The 20,142-nt window shown below is 38.1% G+C and overlaps 1 protein-coding gene across 1 annotated transcript; it reads right to left on the reverse strand.

Moving 5' to 3' along the window:
• Positions 1 to 1,984: 1,984 nt before the first annotated feature.
• Positions 1,985 to 17,156, reverse strand: LOC107805874 (adenylate isopentenyltransferase 5, chloroplastic-like). The gene is made up of 3 exons (XM_016629971.2): positions 16,940 to 17,156; positions 16,606 to 16,860; positions 1,985 to 2,513 (listed from the first exon to the last, which is right to left on the reverse strand). The coding sequence occupies exons 1-3, from the start codon at positions 17,154 to 17,156 to the stop codon at positions 2,080 to 2,082; spliced, it is 906 nt and encodes a 301-aa protein (XP_016485457.2). The 3' UTR covers positions 1,985 to 2,079.
• Between the last annotated feature and the right edge of the window lie 2,986 nt (positions 17,157 to 20,142).

Consider the following 20,142-nt stretch of genomic DNA (forward strand, 5'->3'; position numbering starts at 1 on the left):
TTATCCAAGAGGGTCCTGAAAATCAAAAAGTCCAATTTTATCTTAAGAGTGACAACTTTTATGGCTGAATTATACTACCCGACAACAGACTTTATGCTAAATGTTGTTATTAAATCGAAATTTTAAAGCTAAGTCCCATTATTCAGGAGGGTCCTGAAAACTCTTAATTGATTCTTATCTCAAGCATGCAAACTTCTAAACCAACTTATATTCCTTTGGGATACATTTATGCTAGATTATGCTATTTCTGAACTTTAAACTAGGTCCCATTTTCCAGGAGGGTCCTGAAATTTTACGGTCAAACCTGTTTTGGTGCTTGCTCTTTTCCCCTACGGAGAGCTTCTCCGGATCAAACGAATTTTCTGCCACTGTTTGAATCAAAGAAAATTTTGTCAATTTAAAGCAGTGGTTAGCTGATGGCATTCTTGCTGAAGATCTTTTTGCTGCAATGTTTTGTTCTGACTGGCTTCTCCGAACTGGCCCTGAACCACTTTAACTTTCTGACTGACTTTCAAACCCCATAACCTTTGATGAACCGAGTGTTCTATACCCATGTTGTTGTTTTACCCCTGACCTTTTTGTCTGAACCTTTGCATCTCCCATGCCATTACCAATCCATTCCACCGATGAAGCTTCCGGCGATTCCTTGTACCCTCTCTTACATCATGTTATCCTTAGTGTGCTTTGACCACTCCGTGCTTTACAATTTTTGGAAGTCGGTAGTGAGCTTTGAAATCCTTTTCACTTGATTTTGACAAGACTGATATTGAAACATCTTTAGATAAATACCCAAAAGAAAATAAAATGCAATAACTTTGCGGGTTAAGGATAAGAAGAATCCAAAATCAGATGACTGCTACAAAAGGAAAAGAAAAAGAAACTTATCTGAGTGGAATAACTGGTACCAATGATCATGACATGCATTTCGGATTAATCGGCCCAATTTGTCCAACCAATCAACTTTCAGTTGCCATACTTCGTTGCCCCAGAATTTCCATGACCTGATTGTTTTAACCAAACCTTGACTTTGTTCGTCCTGCGGTGCCTTGAAAGGCTTTTACCAGCAAACCTCTTTCATTCGTTCATCTCTCAACTCACTTTCGCCTTACGGTGCCCGTGAGGGTTTTCACCAATAAGACTCTCTCCTTTTTATTTCTCTCATCTCCCGTCGCCTTACGGTGTCTGTGAAGGTTTTCACCAACAAGACTCTCTCTTGTCGCCTTACTTGCTCGACTTGGCATTTCTCAAAGACTGATCAGAAGGTCTTTCTTTGGACCGTAATGTGGGCTTTTGGACAGGGTTAGAAGGAAAGGATATAAAAGGCTCAAAATAATTCAAATAGGTTAAAGTTACAACTTTCGGAATCAGGTTTCTCACAACAAACACGACTTCTGCCCCAGTTTCTTGCTTGGGGATTTTTGGATTTTTGTTTCGATGAGACCGAACCATGAAGTTGCCTACGTATCCTTAAAAGGAATCAGGTCGAACGTAGTTCATGTCATAGAAATTACTTCGTTGTTGTGATTTTTCTTTTCTCTTTCTTTTCTTTCTCTTTTTTTTTCTTCTGTTGTTCTTCTACTTTTTTTTTCTCTTTTTCTCTTTTGCTTTTTTCTTTTCTTTCTCTTTCTTCTCTCTTTTCATTTTTCTTTTCCCTTTTCCTTTCTTATTCATTCTTTCTTTTCCTTCTCTTAGCTTGTGATTCGTGGGTTTTCGGGTCTTGAAATTAGATATTGGTTTTGAGACTATATAAATATGGTGTACACCGAGCAGCACATTTAACACTGTTATCGCCTTATTTCTATTTTAAAATTGTTTTACTTCCGCAAGTTTTGGTTATCTTCCGCAAGTTTAGGCTTACCTAATCGTAAAGACTATGTGTCGTCACGATGGTTCACGGAGGGTGAACCGGGGTCGTGACATCAGATCTTTGCGTAGTTTGAGAAGATCGAGAATAAGGTAAACATATACAAAATTAAACCCTCTCTCAACTCCTCCTTTCCTTTACCCTTCCCTTTACTTAGCCACTAGTAAATAAAAGAAATAAAAACCACTAATTACAACATCACATTAATGAAAATCTTAGATAGCAACTTGCAGCTTCTTAAATGGAAACATAGTTCTAATGTTGGTTTCTGCCTCAACATTCTTCTCATCATCTTTGAGAAATTCTTCAACAATTTCCAAGCAAGGTTTCACCATTTCATTCCAAACATCATCAGCTTCTTTTCCAGATTTTTTGTGCACATTGGTCGCATCAATTTGGTTAATTGGCCACATTTTCTCGTTCCTCAGACGTCGAATTTTCTCAAGTTGGCAACACACTAATTTGCACGTATTCAGCTTAATTTCTTCACTGGCTGATTCAACGAGTACCTGTTTAGCTGCTTCATCAATATTTGATTTGTTTTCCTCTCTTAAATACCTATCCATTTCTGGAACACCAATGGATCGTCGGATTCCTTTGGTATAATCTGCCTCAGAAACAAATATTCCTCGTACCTCATCCACTAACCCTGCACCATAATTAATTCAATAATTATTTGATTAAAAACAGAAAAATTAAAATAAACTAAATTAATGCATATATAATTAACCATGGCACTAATACGTTTAAACAATGATTGTGCACGTTCCATGCATGCATGTAGTCAATACTTTTTCATATATGAGATAATTGCAGGTGAGATTAGATGACGAAAAGAAAAAAGTTTAGAACGTCTCAAATTTTATTAGATTTTTGATATAATAGCAATTTTTTCACATTGTAAATGTCAAATCTCTTAAAAGACAACTATTTATAAATTACGATTAACAACTACAAAAAATGGAATTAGCTATAAACTCCATTGTTAATTTGTCGCTAAATCATTAATAATTCGTCTCTAAATAGAATTAGCGACATATTTTTCTATTTAGCTACAGATTAATTTGTGCGTCGCTAATTCTTATTTTTTTAGTAACCTATACAAAAGGTAAATGTGTTAATGAACACCAAAATGAACATCATATATATAAAACGAAGAGAATTATAAACTGACCTGCATGGACCATGTGATCAACTCTTTTGGAAACAGAAGAGCGTAAAACAGGCAGAGCAACATCAAACCAAAGGAAGCAACAATTGTAGTTAGATTTAAACTTGAACACATATTCTAGGAATTATAGGAATATGGCCAGAATTCAACACATATTCTATGTAGTAAACAGCTTGATAACAGAAATCTTCAGCCGTGAAGTCAGCTTCGGGCTCAATTTCACCTAGCAAATAATGCAGAAAATTGAAGTTAAATTACTATTTATTAGTTTGGTGTAAATACTGAGTTGAAGATAAGTTTTTACCTAGCAAATGGTGCGGTACACCTTGTTTCTCAGCGTCTGTGATTTTGTTTGTAACAATGTCAAGTCCCTACTACACTTGCATTTTGTCAGAGTTAATGATTTCTCCTGGAAAATAAGTAGCGAGGTCAACTGAGAGACGAGATTTTCCAGTTCCGGTAGCTCCCATTATGAACACCACGTTATTGATGAAGGAGTTCATGCTTCTACATATGTAAAAAAATTCAAAATATAGATGTTAGATTAAAATATTATAGTTAAACTACATATATATATTTGAAAAAGAAACAACGATTGCTGTCGAACCCACGTTTCTATATATCTGCCAATGTTCATGAGGCCACTTCAAATTAAGTGAAGCATAATAATTAGTAGTAGTATAATTTTTCTTGCATAAATGAAGAGAATACTATGATCATGATAAAATGACATATATAGTAGGACACTACATATTTACGGCATCAAAGTAAATAAACAATTGATTTCACATAGAAAGAGAATTAATATATCTATTATAGAATATTATATAAGAGGTAAAAACCTTGTGAAAACGCAAGTACTAGTGTATGTTGATGTGTATCCTTTTGAAGCAAGATATATACTATATATGTAAATATGTTTTGCTTGAATGTGGTTAAAGAAAGAAATTATATTCAGCTTTTTATACTAAGATTTGGGTGTGGACTAATTAATGGTTGAAATATTTTAGGATTTTCTAGATTTGAAGATTATTCCTTGAAAATGTGATACATGGTCATAACATGACTTTATCCACTTTAATTTTCATCCTTATGTAGAAAATGTATATGAATGACATTAATGATCTTCCTTTCCTTTTTATCTTGCTCCTAGTTTTATCTCCTAATTTGCTATTCTAGTTATGTGAGAAAGGGGTATGTATTTTAATTCATTCCCTTCGATTTTTATGATACTAGTCTTATGGTACGCGCGTTGCGCGTGTAACCTATCTAAATGAGTATAAAGCTTTTACAAAACCATATAAACGATATTTGAATTATAAAGTAAAAGTGTAATTTATATTTAAAAAAATATTGATTTTATATAACTGACTCAATAAAGAATATCGATTTATACCTTCTTTAATTATGTTTTCTTTTTCTCTTTTAACTGTTTCATTAGATTGAGCTCATATGTTGTTATATCTTAAGTCTTTGCAAAAGCTTCCAAATTCTAATCTTCAATTTTTGAAGATTTAAAATAAGATCTACAGTTTTATTAGCAGATTTCCAACGTACGTTTATATGCACTTTATCTAAGACATATATGAAAAAAGTCATAATTACTTTATATAATTCAAATAAGCAAAAGATTTATAATTAATTTTCTATTTGATTTTGAATTCCTAATAATTAGGTAGACATATGTAGTTCGAATAAGGTAATATTTAATAACTATAATTTTAGATTATTTTAAAATCTTAAATATTAGGAGAATAACTAAATTACGATTATATCCAATATATAACCTATTTTTAAAGGGTAAAAAAGGCGAACGATATTTCGCTAAAGGCCTTCGTGTTTTTAATATAGTATAGATTATCACCCTAAATACCCAAATATTTAACAACGACATTAGGAGTCGGCATTTAGGTGCAGGGCATTTGTTTAATGTTTTTGAAATAATTTTCGGTTTGACAGTTTTTTTAAAAAAATTTGAACCAAAAGCTACGAATCCATTACTCATATGGTCACTGCACTAATAGAAATTATCTATGAAAGTCATTTTACTTTGTTTTGTAACTCGAAAGTCATTATACTTTTCACATTGTAACTCAAAAGTCACTCAACACTTTTAAGGCATTATTAAACATTATTTTCATATTTCTTTTCAGCCCAACCATTTAAAAAAAAACATTTAAATCAAACTCGACTGTTCCATGACCCGGCCTATTTTCTTTTGTTTCTGTTATAAAAAACATAAATATTACTTTGTTGTAGTATATTATATTCGTTCTCAATATAGTTATACTGAACGTATACATTGGTTTAAGAGTATTAAATAGAGAATAAGAAAATAATATTAACAAACTCGAGGAGTTAAATTTGACAGTGAAACAAGAAAATTAGCAGCATTGAAGTGGAAGAAAATAAAAAGGAGGAAGGAAAACTGAAAAAAGTTATTTATGCTTGAATTTTGATTGAGAAATATTAATATAATAATATATTAAAAGACAATATTCTTGATGTTTTAGAACAAGAACGCGCATTGCTTGTAGTAAAGATAATGTTACTAGAAGACTATTTATAGTCAAACTGATTTAATACTTTGCTTAAACCATGAAAACCAAGATAATTAAACAGCAAAGTAATATTTACATTTTTTGTAACAAAAATAAGAGAAAGTGGATCGGGTCAAAGAGCGAGTTGAGTCACGGTTTAAATGGGTGTCTTTTTAAAATATTTTTTAAATGATTGAGTTAAAAACAATGTGAAAAATATGCTCTAAATGTATTGAGTGACTTTTGAGTTACAATGTGCAAAGTATGATGACTTTCCGGTTACAAAATAAAGTAAAGTGACTGAGAAATTGACTCCAAAAGCTACTATTCCTATTTTCACATTTTCTATCTGTGAGAGTAAAATTTTCTATCTGGAAGACGGCGGATCAACCACTTTTATGATCCAGTGGTGTAAACTGCAGATTAGTGTTAATCATATCCCAGATATAAGTCTACATCATGCATGAATATTTTCGTGACTAAGAGGATACATATGAGATCAAATCTATAATGAAACTTCATGCTTTTAGTGTCCTTTTACATTTATATATTACCGATGGAGTACGACATAAGTATCAGTTATTATTCTATCAAAACCTCGCTACTTGATCTTTACAATGCTTAATTGCATAAAAAGCACTATGAGTTAACATAATTAAATATTCAAATTATTTAAAAAGAGTTTGACAAAGTCGTAATTACTGAAAAACTATTTAAACTCCCTAAATAGTACTAACACATACACATAAAATAGGGCGGAGAAAATATTTTTTTTCTTCTTTCTATATAAGACACAAAATAACCATCCAGCTTCATAGAGATAAACCTTAAATAATTTTATAGAATTTAACCCACAAAGAAAATAATAGAATCATCATGAAATCCCGGCTAGAAAGAAAAAAAAAAGGGGGGGGGGGGGGGGAGGATACCAAGAGAACTTAGAAATCCCTAAAAATTGCAAATTGCAGAGAAAGAGTAATCTTTTCAGAGTTACCTTTTATATTTGATGAATAGATATTGCAAATTGCAGAGAAAACCTAAAAAATTTATAGTTAGAATTTTAAGTTTTTTGAAATAATTCAATTTCAGAAGAAAACTGTTTATCGTCACATTGAATTAGTTTTCCTTGTCAGGTAAGACGACGTCTATTTTATGGCAGAGAAAGTTACAGAAAATTAAAACACACACAAGCATGGTACGCAGAATCGAACACGAGACCTCACTTTTAAAGTTTTTGCCTACAATATGCATAGACATATTAAGTAGATTTTCCAGGCAAAGACGCCGCCTTCATGTTAATATCGAGTGCTTTCTTCGTTTCGATTATTTAAGACTACTAATGTGGAGAACGTAACAGTTTTTTTCCAAATGTGATATTTCTAGCACTTTATTATATTTTCAACTATTTATAAATTTATTTCTCAAAATTAGTGTAAGTTTGATATAAAAAGGTTGAGAAATGATGCCTGAATATATCAAATAGACAATTAGATAACTTAATCGTAACAATCCGACCGGCCGTTTTGAACTCTAGCGCGTCGTTCAGCAGTTTGAAGCCATGAGCAGCTTCATTTCAAGTATTATGACTTGTACGCGTGGTCGGAATTGAAATTCGGGAAGTTCGGAGTCAATTTGGAAAGAGAATTTTCATTTCGAAAACTTTAAGTTGGAAGAATTGGTTAAGGTTGGAATTTTGAGTAAACGACCTTGAAATCGAGATTTGAAGGTTTCTGGAGGTTTGTATGATGATTTTGGACTTGGGCGTATCTCCGGATCGGGTTTTGGATGACCCGGGAGAGTTTTCGGCGCCCATGGTGGAAGCTAGCATTTTTGGAAGAATTTCAATAGTTTGGGTTGAAGTGCCTTTCGGTGTTATCGATGTCCGTTTGGAATTTCGAGTCTGAAAATAGCTCCGTATGATGATTTTGGTATTGGGGGAGTGATCGGAAGTGGATCCAGAGGTCCGTAGGTCATTTTGGGAGTCATTTGACTAAAGTTAAAAATTTAAAGGTTTTAAGAAGTTGGACCGGAAGTGGACTTTTTGATATCGGGGTTGGAATTCGATTCTGGAAGTTGAATTAGGTCTGTAATGTCGAATATGACTTGTGTGCAAAATTTGAGGTCAATCGGACGTGATTTGATAGGTTTTGGCATTGAATGTAAAAGTTTGAAGTTCTAAAGTTCATTAAGCTTGAATTGGAGTGCATTCATGGTTTTGGCATTATTTGATGTGATTTGAACGCTCGACTAAGTTCGTAATGTGATTTGGGACGTGTTAGTATATTTGGTTAAGGTCCCGAGGGCCTCGGGTGGGATACAGATGGTAAACGGATCGAGTTAGACTTGGAAGAAAGACTGAGGGCTGCTGTCACCTGGCGCAAACGCACCTGCGAAGTTTTGGCCGCAGGTGCGGAGCCGCAGAAGCTGTCGTGAGGGTCACAAATGCGATTTTGGCTGGGAGTGATGGGACCGCTGATGCAGTCATCTCGCCGTAGAAGCGAAACCGCACCTGCGGAAGAGAAGGCGCAGAAGCGGAAATGAGCTGGAGCCCTGAACCGCAGAAGCGGTATAATGTACGCACCTGCGGAACCGCAGAAGCGATCAAGTGACCGCAGGTGCGAAGAATCGCTGGGCAGTGTGTTTGTTTAAAAGACGGGTTTTTGGCTCATTTCATCTCAAATCTTTCATTGGAGCCGATTTTTGAAGCAACTTGGGAGTGCCATTTTCATCACCAAGCATGAGGTAAGTGGTTTATGCTAGTTTTGAGTTAAATACATGATTATATATAGATTTGAACATAGAAATTAGTGAAAATTGTGGGATTTTGGTAGAAAACCTAAAATTTGATATTTTTAGATTTTGACCACGATTTTGGGCATGAAATTGAGAGTAAATTATATATTTGAGCTCGTGAGGTTATGGGTAAAGTTTATCTTCAAAAAATTTCGAAATCCGGGCACGTGGGCCCGAGGGCTATTTTGTCAACTTTTCGAGCGGAGTTGAAAATTTATCTAAATTAAATTGGTGTGAGTATTAGAGCATACGTTTATGAATTTTCTCATTTATTGACTAGTTGTGGGAGCGTTGAGCATTGATTTGAGTTGATTGAAAGGGCTTGGAAGCCGGTTATGGAATTTCGAAGCGAGGTAAGTCTCCTTTCTAACCTTGTAAGAGGGAATTAACCCCATAGGTGAACCACGAGGTGACGAGAGTCCGTACATAGCTACTAGTTATGCCTATGTCCGAGTAGTTTTAGACTTACATCATGCCTTGTTGATATTGTTATTGATTTATATTTATTGCTTGCCTTGAGAGGTAGCAAAATTGAGTTTGCTTATTAAATGTTTTGAAAGGAGTGAAATTGAAGAATATAGGATTTAAAAGATTTCATTTGAACTTCGTATTTTCGAAAAGAATAGAGAAATATTATAAAACCCAAAAATCGTAAAATAAAACCCAGAAAGTTAATGCAATGTACCTGTGATTAAATCGATCTCGGGCCCGCATGGTCAAAATACGAGGTTCGGACCAAAACCCGATCACCCATTCACCCATGAGCCCGAATATGTAATTAGTTCCAAAATCTGACCCAAAACGAGGTCTAAATCGGCTGATTATACAAAAAGCCCTAACTCTACCCAAATCCCTAATTTTTTACCCTTAAGAACATGATTTAGGCCTATAAATCTAATAGTTGTTAATGGAAATTGAAGAAAATGAGTCTAAGATTACATACCTATGGATTTGTGGTGAAGTTCTCTTTCAAAAATTGCCCAATTTGGAGTTTGGAAGAAGAAGTTATGAAATTTTTGTTAAATCCCGTTTCTGTTACTGTTTTAAATAACTGGTCAAAAATAAACTACGCGATCGCGAACAAGCTTATGCAATCACATAGGTTTGACTCTCCTGACCTACGCGTTCGCGAGCTAGGGGCAGCGTTCGCATAGGGTTAAAACTACCCAGCCCCCAGGCCCCTTCCTACTTTGTGCATTCGCGACTGACCCGGTGCATTCGCGTAGAGTAAATTCCCAAAGCTCCACATTCGCACCCAGGTCTATGCGTTAGCATAGTGAAAACCTGCCTCCTCCCAATTTGTGCTCTACGTTCGCCAGGGTTACCACGTGATCGCATAGAGTTAAAAACTCAGACACCAGCAACAACAGAAATACCGTATTTCTAAGTCCAAAAACACTCTGACGCCTATCCGAAACTCACCCGATCCCTCGGGGCTCCAAACCAAACATGCACACTACCTCAAAAATACCCTGCGGACTTACTCATGCGATCAAATCGCCAAAATAACATCAAAAACTATGAATTTAGCATCAAAATCATGAAATCACTTAAGAACTTCAAATTTTCCAATTTTTCTCAAATACGGTTTGATTCACGTCATTTCAAGTCCGTTTCTTTTCAAATTTTACAAACTCGACTTAAACCACATATAAGACCTGTATCGGGCTTCAAAATCATAATACGGGCCCGATACCATCAAATTTTAAACACATTTCATTTCCAAAACTCATAAATAATTCTAGAAAACAATTTTCTTTAAAAATTTATTTCTCGTGCTTGGGACCTCGGAATTCGATTCTGGGCATACGCCCAAGTCTCATATTTTCCTACCGACCGTCAGGGACTATCAAATCACGGGTCCGGGTCTGTTTACTCAAAATGTTGACCAAAGTCAACTTAAATTCATTTTAAAATCAAAATTCATCATTTTTCATAGATTTTCACATAATGGCTTTCCGCCTACGCGCCCGGACTGTGTACGCAAATTGAGAGGATGTTGAAAGAGGTTTTTAAGGCCTCAGAACGCAGAATTTATTTCTAAAACAAGTGATGACCTTTTGGGTCATCACATTCTCCACCTCTAAAACAACTGTTCATCCTCGAACGGACATAAGAAAGAAGTACCTGAGTCGAGGAAAAGATAGGGATAACGACTCCGCATGTCGAACTCGGACTCCCAGGTCGATGCCTCAGCAGGCTGACCTCTCCACTGAACAGAAGGAAAACTCTTTTATCTCAACTGACGAACCTGCCGGTCTAGAATAGCTACCGACTCCTCCTCATAGGACAAGTCCTTGTCCAACTGGACAGTGCTGAAATCTAACACGTGGGATGGATCGTTGTGATACTTCTGAAGCATGGACACATGAAATACTAGATGCACGGCTGATAAGCTCGGCGGCAACGCAAGTCTGTAAATCACCTCTCCCACTTGATCAAGAAACTAAAATGGGCCAATGAACCTAGGGCTAAGCTTACCCTTCTTTCAAAATCTCGTCACGCCTTTCATAGGCGACACTCGAACCAATACCCACTCACCGACCATGAAAGCCAAATCACGAACCTTACGGTCGGCATAACTCTTTTTCCTGGACTGAGCTGTACGAAGCCTATCCTGAATAATCCTGACCTTGTCCAAGTCATCCTGAACCAGATCCATACCCAACAACCGAGCCTCGCCCGGCTCGAACCATCCAACCGGCGACCGATACCTCCTACCATACAAAGCCTTACAAGGAGCCATCTGGATACTCGACTGGTAGTTGTTGTTGTAGGTAAACTCTGCTAAAGGCAAAAACTGATCCCACGAGCCTCTAAAGTCAATGACACAAGCTCGGAGCATATCCTCCAAAATCTGAATAGTCCGTTTAGACTGCCTGTCCGTCTGAGAATGGAACATTATGTTCAACTTAACCTGCGTGCTTAACTCTCGCTGAACTGCCCTCCAGAAACGTGAGGTAAACTGCGAACCTCAGTCCGAAATGATAGACACTGGCACACCATGAAGACGAGCAATCTCCCAGATATAAATCTCAGGCAACCTCTCAAAAGAATAAGAGACTGCCACAGGAACGAAATGCGCTGACTTGGTCAGCCTATCAACAATAACCCACACTACGTTGAACTTCCTCTGAGTCTGTGGGAGTCCAACAACGAAATCCATAGTGATCCGCTCCCACTTCCACTCGGGAAGCTCAATCCTTTGAAACAAACCACTAAGCCTCTGATGCTCGTACTTAACCTGCTGACAATTCAAACACCGAGCCACATATGCAACGATATCCTTCTTCATCCTCTTCCACCAATAATGCTGCCGCAAATCTTGATACATCTTCGCGGCGCCTGGATGAATAGAGTACCGGGAACTATAGGCCTCCTCTAAAATCAACTCTCGGAGTTCATCCACATTAGGAATACAAACTCGACCCTGCAATCTCAAAACTCCATCATCTCCTAAGGTAACATGCTTAGCACCCCAGTGCTGCACCATGTCTCTAAGGACACACAAATGGGGGTCATCATACTATCGATCTTGGATACGCTCTAATAAATAAGAACGAGCGACTGTGCAAGCTAACACATGGCTGGGCTCAGAAACATCCAACCTCACGAACTGATTGGCCAAAGCCTGAACATCCAAGGCAAGCGGTCTCTTACCGACCGGAATATAAGAAAGACTGCCCATACTGGTTGACTTCCTACTCAAAGCATCGGCCACCACATTGTCCTTTCCCAGATGGTATAAGATGGTGATATCATAGTCCTTTAATAGCTCCAACCACCTTCTCTGCCTCAAATTCAACTCCTTCTGCTTGAACAAGTATTGCAGACTCTTGTGATCCGTGAACACCTCACATGACACGCCATACAAATAATGCCTCTAAATCTTCAATGCGTGAACAATGGATGCTAACTCCAAATCATGGATCGGATAATTCTTCTCATGAATCTTCAACTAATACGAAACATAAGCAATGACCTTACCATCCTGCATCAACACCGCTCCAAGTCCAATACGAGATGCATCACAATAAACTGTATATGGCCCTGAACCTATGGGCAAAACCAACACCGGTGCCATAGTCAAAGCTGTATTAAGCTTCTGAAAGCTCGCCTCACACTCATCCGACCACCTGAACTAGGAACCCTTCTGGATCAACCTGGTCATCGGGGCGGCAATAGATGAAAACCCCTCCATAAACCGACGATAATAGCCTACCAACCCCAAAAAACTCCATATCTCTGTAGCTGATGCTGGTCTAGGCTAGTTCTTCGCTGCCTCTTCTTCGGATCAACCTAAATACCCTTTGCTGATATAACATGACCCAAGAATGCAACTGAACTCAACCAGAACTCACACTTTGAAAACTTGGCATACAACTGACTATCCCTCAAAATCTGAAGAACCACTCTAAAATGTTGCTCGTGTTCTTCCCGACTGCGGGAATAGATCAAAATATCATCAATAAAGACTATCACGAACGAATTCAAGTAAGGCCTGAACACTCGGTTCATCAAATCCATAAAAGCTTTTGGGGCATTTGTCAACCCGAATGACATCACCAAGAACTCATAATGCCCGTACCAAGTGCGAAAAGTTGTCTTAGGGACATCGGATGCCCTAATCCTCAACTGATGGTAGTCAGATCTCAAGTCAATCTTCGAAAAAACCTTGGCACCCTGAAGTTGGTCAAACAAATTGTCAATCCTCGACAATGGATACTTATTCTTGATTGTTGTAACCTTGTTCAACTGCCGGTAATCTATACACATTTGCATCGATCAATCCTTCTTCTGAAAAAACAACATCGGCGCACCCCAAGGCGAAACACTAGGTCTAATAAAACCTTTTTCAAGCAAGTCTTGCAACTTCTCCTTCAACTCTTTCAACTCAGGCGGGGCCTTACAATACGACGGGATCGAAATGGGCTGAGTGCCCGGAGCCAAATCAATGTAAAAGTCAATATCCCTGTCAGGTGGCATACCCGGCAGGTATGAAGGAAATACCTCAGGGAACTCACGAACAACAGGCATAAAATCAATAGAAGGAACCTCGACACTATAATCATGAACATTTGCCAAATAGGCCAAACACCCCTTCTCGACCATATGCCGAGCCTTCATATAAGAGATAACACTAGGGGTAGAATGACCAGGAGTCCCTCTCCACTCTGTACGAGGCAAACCCGACAAGGCTAAGGTCACAGTCTTGGCATGACAGTCCAAGATAGCGTGATAACCAGTCCATCCCCAATATGACATCAAAATCAACCATGTCCAGAAGTAACAAATCTACACGAGTCTCAAGACCCCCAATCACAACTATACGTGAACGATGGACTCGATCTACCACAATAGAATCACTCACCGGTGTAGACACATATACAGGAACACTCTAAGAATCACTAGGCATGATCAGATATGGTGCAAAATAATATGACACATAGGAGTATGTAGACCCTGGATCAAATAAAACTGAATCATCTCTGCTACAAACCAGAACAGTACCTGTGATAATTGCATCGGAAGCCTCAGCCTCAGGCCTGGATAGAAGAGCATAACATCGGGGCTGGGCCCCACCACCCTGGACTACATCTCTGGGATAGCTTGCAGTTGGCTGGCCTCCACCTCTAGCGGTCTGAGCTCCACCTCTAACACCTCTACCTCCACCTCTAGCACCTCTACCCCTACCCCGGGGCGGGCTGTGGAACACTCGGTGCCTAAACCATGGCATGGAAACCCGAATGCTGAGAGTTGTTCGATGCTTGAGGACAATATCTAGCAATGTGCCTCGTGCCGCCACAAGTAAAACAAACCCTCGGTTGTTGGGGCTGACGACTCTAAAAACTCTGAAGCGACAGTGTACTGATAGGAGCTAGTGGTGCACTATAGGACTGCTGATCAGAATACTGCATATGAGAACCACGGCCATCTGAAGCACCATGAGAAACCTGAAGTGCTGACTAAAAAGGCCTAGGAGGATGGCCTCTACCATACGAATCCCTGCTTGAATGACGAGGCGCCAATGAATCTGCTTGAATGACGAGGCCTCTTGTCGGACCCCTAACCACCTCCCTACAACAGAACTATCTCCACTCTCCTGGCCACATTGGCCGCCTCCTGAAAAGAAATCTCACTCCCTGTCTCCCTAGACATCTAAAGTCGAATCGGCTGAATAAGTCCCTCAATAAACCTCATCACCCTCTCTCTCTCTCTCTCTCTCTCTCTCTCTCTCTGTGTGTGGGAAGTATGATAAGAGCATGACGTGCCAAGTTGATGAATCTGGTCTCATACTGAGTAACGGTCATAGAACCCTGCTGGAGACGCTCAAACTGCCTCCGGTAGGCCTCTCTCTGAGTGTTGGGAGAAACTTCTCCAGAAATAGCTAAGTAAACTGCTTCTAAGTCAAAGCTGGTGATTCGGCTGGTCTAGCCAAGCAATAATCTCTCCACCAAGTCTTGGCGGATCCCGACAAGCGAAAAGTAGAAAAATCGACCCTATTGGTCTCCACGATCCCCATGTTCCTGAGAATCTCATGACAGCTGTCTAGATAATCTGCTCTCCATAAGGCCCACTAGACGGGACCAGAGCATCCTGGAGTACTAGGGTAGCAATAAACCCCTCTGGGACCTGAGCTGGGCCCACTAGAACTGTCTGGTCTGGAACCTCATCATCAAAGTCCACCTGAGGCTCCACCGCTGGTGCTGCTACTCTGGGCTGAGCTCTGCCCTACCTCGGCCTCGCCCTCTGCCCCTCATAGGAGTCGCTGCTGGGGGCTCGAGCTGCTGGTCAGTGGATGAGGAAGCGCGTGTTCTCGCCATCTACAAAAGAATAGAGTAGAAATTCGATTAGCATTGAGAAACCAAACCGAACGACGGGAAGGAATAAATGTGAAGTTTTTCCTAACTCTGTAGCCTCTAGGGATAAATACAGACGTCTCCGTACCGATCCCTCAGACTCTACTAAGCTTGTCTTTGAACTGTGAGACCCATGTAACCTAGAGCTCTGATATCAACTTGTCACGACCCGGATTTCCCACGTTCAGGAGTTGTGATGGCGCCTACTCGTGGAAGCTAGGCAAGCCGAATATTGCAAATTTATCTCCCTTTTTTTATTTAAACATATTAAACAATGTAAAATACTAAGTAGTTAAACAACGGAATAAGATTAAACAATCGAAAATGCGGAAGCCAAAACTTAATATATTCCAACCAAATACTGCTACATAAGTTGAAGTACAGTACTACCCAAAACTGGAGTCACAGCTTCACAGACAGTCTAAGAATACTACAAACAAAGTCTGAATGAATTACATAAGTCTATCTCTGAATAAGTAAAAACAAAAAGAGAAAAGATAGGAGGAGACGCCAAGGCCCGCGGACGTCTGCAGGACTACCTCGGATTGCCTGTGTGGACTGAAGACAGCACCCTCACGGCGGTCCAAGCGCTCCGGTATCAGTATCTGCACACAGCGCAGAGTGTAGTATCAGCACAACCGACCTCATGTGCTGGTAAGTGCGTAGCCTAACCTCGGCGAAGTAGTGACGAGGCTAGGACCAGACTACCAAATAAACCTGTGTAGTTAAATCATATACAACGGAAATAGAAGCCGATAATTACAACTAAGTTGGGTGGGAAAACATGTTGTGGGGAGTAACAGCCAACAGGTAACAACGGAACGACAATAGAGAAACATAAGGAATGTCATAAATCAATTACCAGCAAAATTAAGGAAATAGAAGAACAGGTACACACGTAATATCGTTGCAGGCGTGTAACCCAATCCCATTTCATATAATACTGTTGTAGGCGTGCAACCCGCTCCCATTTCTTATATTACCATTGCAGGCGTGCAACCCGCTCCCATTTCACATATTACCGTTGCAGGCGTGCAACCCGATCCTATTTCATATATTACCGTTGCAGGCATGCAACCTGCTCCCATTTCACATATTACCGTTGCAGGCGTGCAACCCGCTCCCATTTCTTTTATCAACACCAATCATAAAAGGATCCCGGCAAGGGAACAATAATATCAAAACAAATATCCCGGCAAGGGAATAATAATATGACAATAACATTCCGACAAGGGAACAATAATGATAATAACATCCCGGCAAGGGAACAATTTTGATAATTTTTTCACTTTGTCATGTCAAATCTCTTAAACGACAACTATTTATAAATTACGATTAACCACTACAAAAAAAAATTGAAGAGAATTATAAACAGACCTGCATGGACTATGTGATCAACCCTTTTGGAAACAGAAGAGTGTAAAACAGGCAGAGCAACATCAACCCAAAGGAAGCAACAGTTGTACTTAGATTTAAACTTGAACACAGGATTCTCCACAAGTGCCTCAATGTAAGTATTAGATCCTCCAACAATTATAGGAATATGGCCAGAATTCAATACAAATTCTATGTGGTAAACAACTTGATAACAGAAATCCTCAGCCGTGAAGTCAGCTTCCGGATCAATTTCACCTAGGAAATAATATATAAAATTAAAGTTAATTAATATTGATCGTTTCGTGTAAATACTGAGGTGCATATAAGTATTTACCTAGCATATGGTGCGGTACGCCTTGTTTCTCAAGGTCTGTAATTTTGTTTGTAACAATATCAAGTCCCTTATACCCTTGCATTTTGTCGGAGTTGATGATTTCTCCTGGAAAATGAGTGGCGAGGTCAACTGAGAGACGAGATTTTCCAGTTCCAGTAGCTCCTATTATGAACACCACTTTCTTTTTGTTCAATCCGTTATTAATGAAGGTGTTCATCTTCTACAATTAAAAAATATACAAAATATAGATATTAGATTAAAACATTAGATAATCTAATTAAAACTAGTCATGCAAGGTAACAAATTCAAAATTTAAATACCATTAGTTCTAAGTTAAAATGCGAATTTAAAAAGAGAGTATATATTTAATTAATTATAATTATATTTATTTTTGACATATATAAGTATTTTTGAACAAGAATCAATGGTTTTTGTCGAACCCGCGATTTCTATATATCTATACTGTTCATGAGTCAACTTCAAATAAAGTGAAGCATGATAATTAGTAGTAGTATAATTTTTCTTGCATAAATGAAGAGAATACTATGGTAATTGATAAAATGACATATATAGTAGGACAGTAAATAAACAATAGATTTCACATAAAAAGAGAATTAATATATCTATTATTGAATACCATATAAGAGGTAGAAACCTTGTGAAAACGCAAGTACTAGTAGTGTATGTTGATTGTGTATCTTGTTGAAGCAAGATATATACTATGTAAATATGTTTTGCTTGAACGTGGTTAAGGGAAAGAAATTATATTCAACTTTTTATACTAAGATTTGGGTGTGGACTAATTAATGGTTGAAATATTTTAGGATTTTCTAGATTTGAAGATTATTCCTTGAAAATGTGATACATGGTCATAACATGACTTTATCCACTTTAATTTTCATCCTTATGTAGAAAATGTATATGAATGACATTAATGATGGATGTTCATTTAGTACTTCGTTGTAAATAAACTTCCTGAAGAAGCTTATCCATATGGAAGTCCACCGTAAATATGTTTATCTATTTAAGTACTCTATTGGAAATAAGCTTCCTGAAGAAGCTTATCACTTCGATACCCGGTTATAAATAAACATTAACCCCGGTAGAAGATTATCCATACCAGATATAATAAGCTTATCACTTCGGTACCCGGTTATGGATAAACATTACTCCCAGTAGAAGTTTATCCATACCGAGTATAATAAGCTTATCTTTTCAGCACTCGGGTATGGATAAACATTACCCCCGGTAGAAAATTATCCATACCGGATATAATAAGCTTATCCATTCAGTACTCCGTTATGGATAAATATTGCTCTCAGTAGAAGATTATCCATATCTGGTACAGCAGCAGCTTACACAGCAGCTTGTAGTAGCAGCTTACACAGCAGCTTATAGTAGCTTACACTGCAGCTTGTAGTAGCAGCTTACACAGCAGCTTGTAGTAGCAGCTTACAGAGCAGCTTCCTTTCTTCTATAAATAGAAGAGATTTCAGTTCATTATGTACATCAGTTTGAGTTCGAATAATATATCAGTTTCTCTCTATACTTGTCTTTACTTTACAGTCTTTGTTTTATAACACGTTATCAGCACGAAGCTCTACCATCTCGAGCAAATATTTTGAAAGTATCTGAGGTAAGAACTTTCTTTTCCTAAATAATGTCAAATCTTTCTAAACTTGAATTTGTAGCCCTGGATATATCAGGCAAAAACTACATGTCTTGGGTGCTTGATGCTGAAATTCATCTTGATGCGATGGGTCTGGCAGACACCATCATGGATAATAATCAGGCATCGAACCAAGACCGTGCCAAAGAAATGATATTCCTACGCCATCACCTTGATGAGGGCCTGAAAATGGAATATCTCACTATTAAAGATCCAGTCATATTGTGGAATAATTTGAAAGATAGATATGACCACCTGAAGATGGTCGTTCTTCCACAGGCACGTTATGATTGGACTCATCTAAGGCTACAAGATTTTAAATCTATCAGAGTATAATTCTGCTATGTTCAGAATTATTTCCCGATTAAAATTATGTGGTGATAATATTACTGATCATGATATGTTGGAGAAAACTTTCACCACTTTTCATGCCTCGAATATGCTCCTGCAGCAGCAATATCGAGAGATGGGATTTAAAAAGTATTCTGAACTTATCTCACATCTTCTTATAGCAGAGCAACATAATGGGCTATTAATGAAAAATCATGAAAGCCGACCTATTGGTTCTTGTCCATTCCCTGAAGTGAATGAGACGAACTTCCACCAAGCTAAACGTGGAAGAGGTCATGGCCCCGGTCGTGGTCATGGTCGTGGTCGGGGAAGAAACCCCAATCATGGTAATAATAATGCACCAAAGAAGCCTCCTCACCACCAGCTGTGGAAAAGGAAGGAACAAAAGCATGAAGCGGTGCAAGCGCCAAATGTAGAAAATGCATGCTATAGATGTGGAGGAAAAGGGCACCGGTCACGTACTTGTCGTACGCCAAAGCACCTGGTTGAGCTTTATCAAGCCTCCCTGAAGAAGACAGAGAAAAATGCTGAAGCAAATTTTATTTTTGAAGATAATTTAGACTTCATGCATTTGGATGTAGCTGATTACTTTGCACTCCCAGAAGGATAAACAAGTCATGTAATCGGTGGTGAATCTGTAGAAATGTAAATATTTTAATTTTTGTTATTTGTAATAGATAGTATGGTTATGTAATTGTTGTACATAAAGAAAAATTATGATTTGATAATGATGTTTACTATAATATATCTTATTTATGTCATTTTAAAGAATATGGATAATATTATTAGATCAACTTAAACTCTAGCAGAGTTTGCAAGAAATATACAACCACCAGAAGTAGTTATATTTCATATATCTCATTGTAATTATATTTTGTTAACCACCAGAAGTGGTAATAATTTAGGCTTTCTATGGTTACAATTGAAGATAAGCTACATAAATATTCTCTATATTAAATGCACGCCTCGATTTGCTCCTGAAGTAGTAAATATTTTAAAAGAGGTTGAGGCATCACAATTTGATGTGATTAATGCGCATTCAGATAATTATGTTCGATTTCCTGAAGGATGAGAACTTTTGATAATATTAATCCATTCCCTGAAGTGAATGTGACAATACTAATAAGTCGGGTAAATATGAACGCGCTCTTGATGTGAATACATTACAATTCACCTCCAGAAG

This window comes from Nicotiana tabacum, chromosome 7 (assembly GCF_000715075.1).
Source record: "Nicotiana tabacum cultivar K326 chromosome 7, ASM71507v2, whole genome shotgun sequence".
In the NCBI taxonomy this organism is placed as follows: Eukaryota; Viridiplantae; Streptophyta; class Magnoliopsida; order Solanales; family Solanaceae; genus Nicotiana; species Nicotiana tabacum.

Excerpts from the sequence above, each read along its gene's own strand:
- LOC107805874 (XM_016629971.2), bottom strand. The coding sequence starts at position 17,156 with ATGAACACCTTCATTAATAACGGATTGAACAAAAAGAAAGTGGTGTTC. Across the intron at positions 16,861-16,939 it reads CGTACCGCACCATATGCTAG|GTGAAATTGATCCGGAAGCT; the intron begins GTAAATACTTAT and ends ATTATTTCCTAG. Across the intron at positions 2,514-16,605 it reads TGATCACATAGTCCATGCAG|GGTTAGTGGATGAGGTACGA; the intron begins GTCTGTTTATAA and ends ATTATGGTGCAG.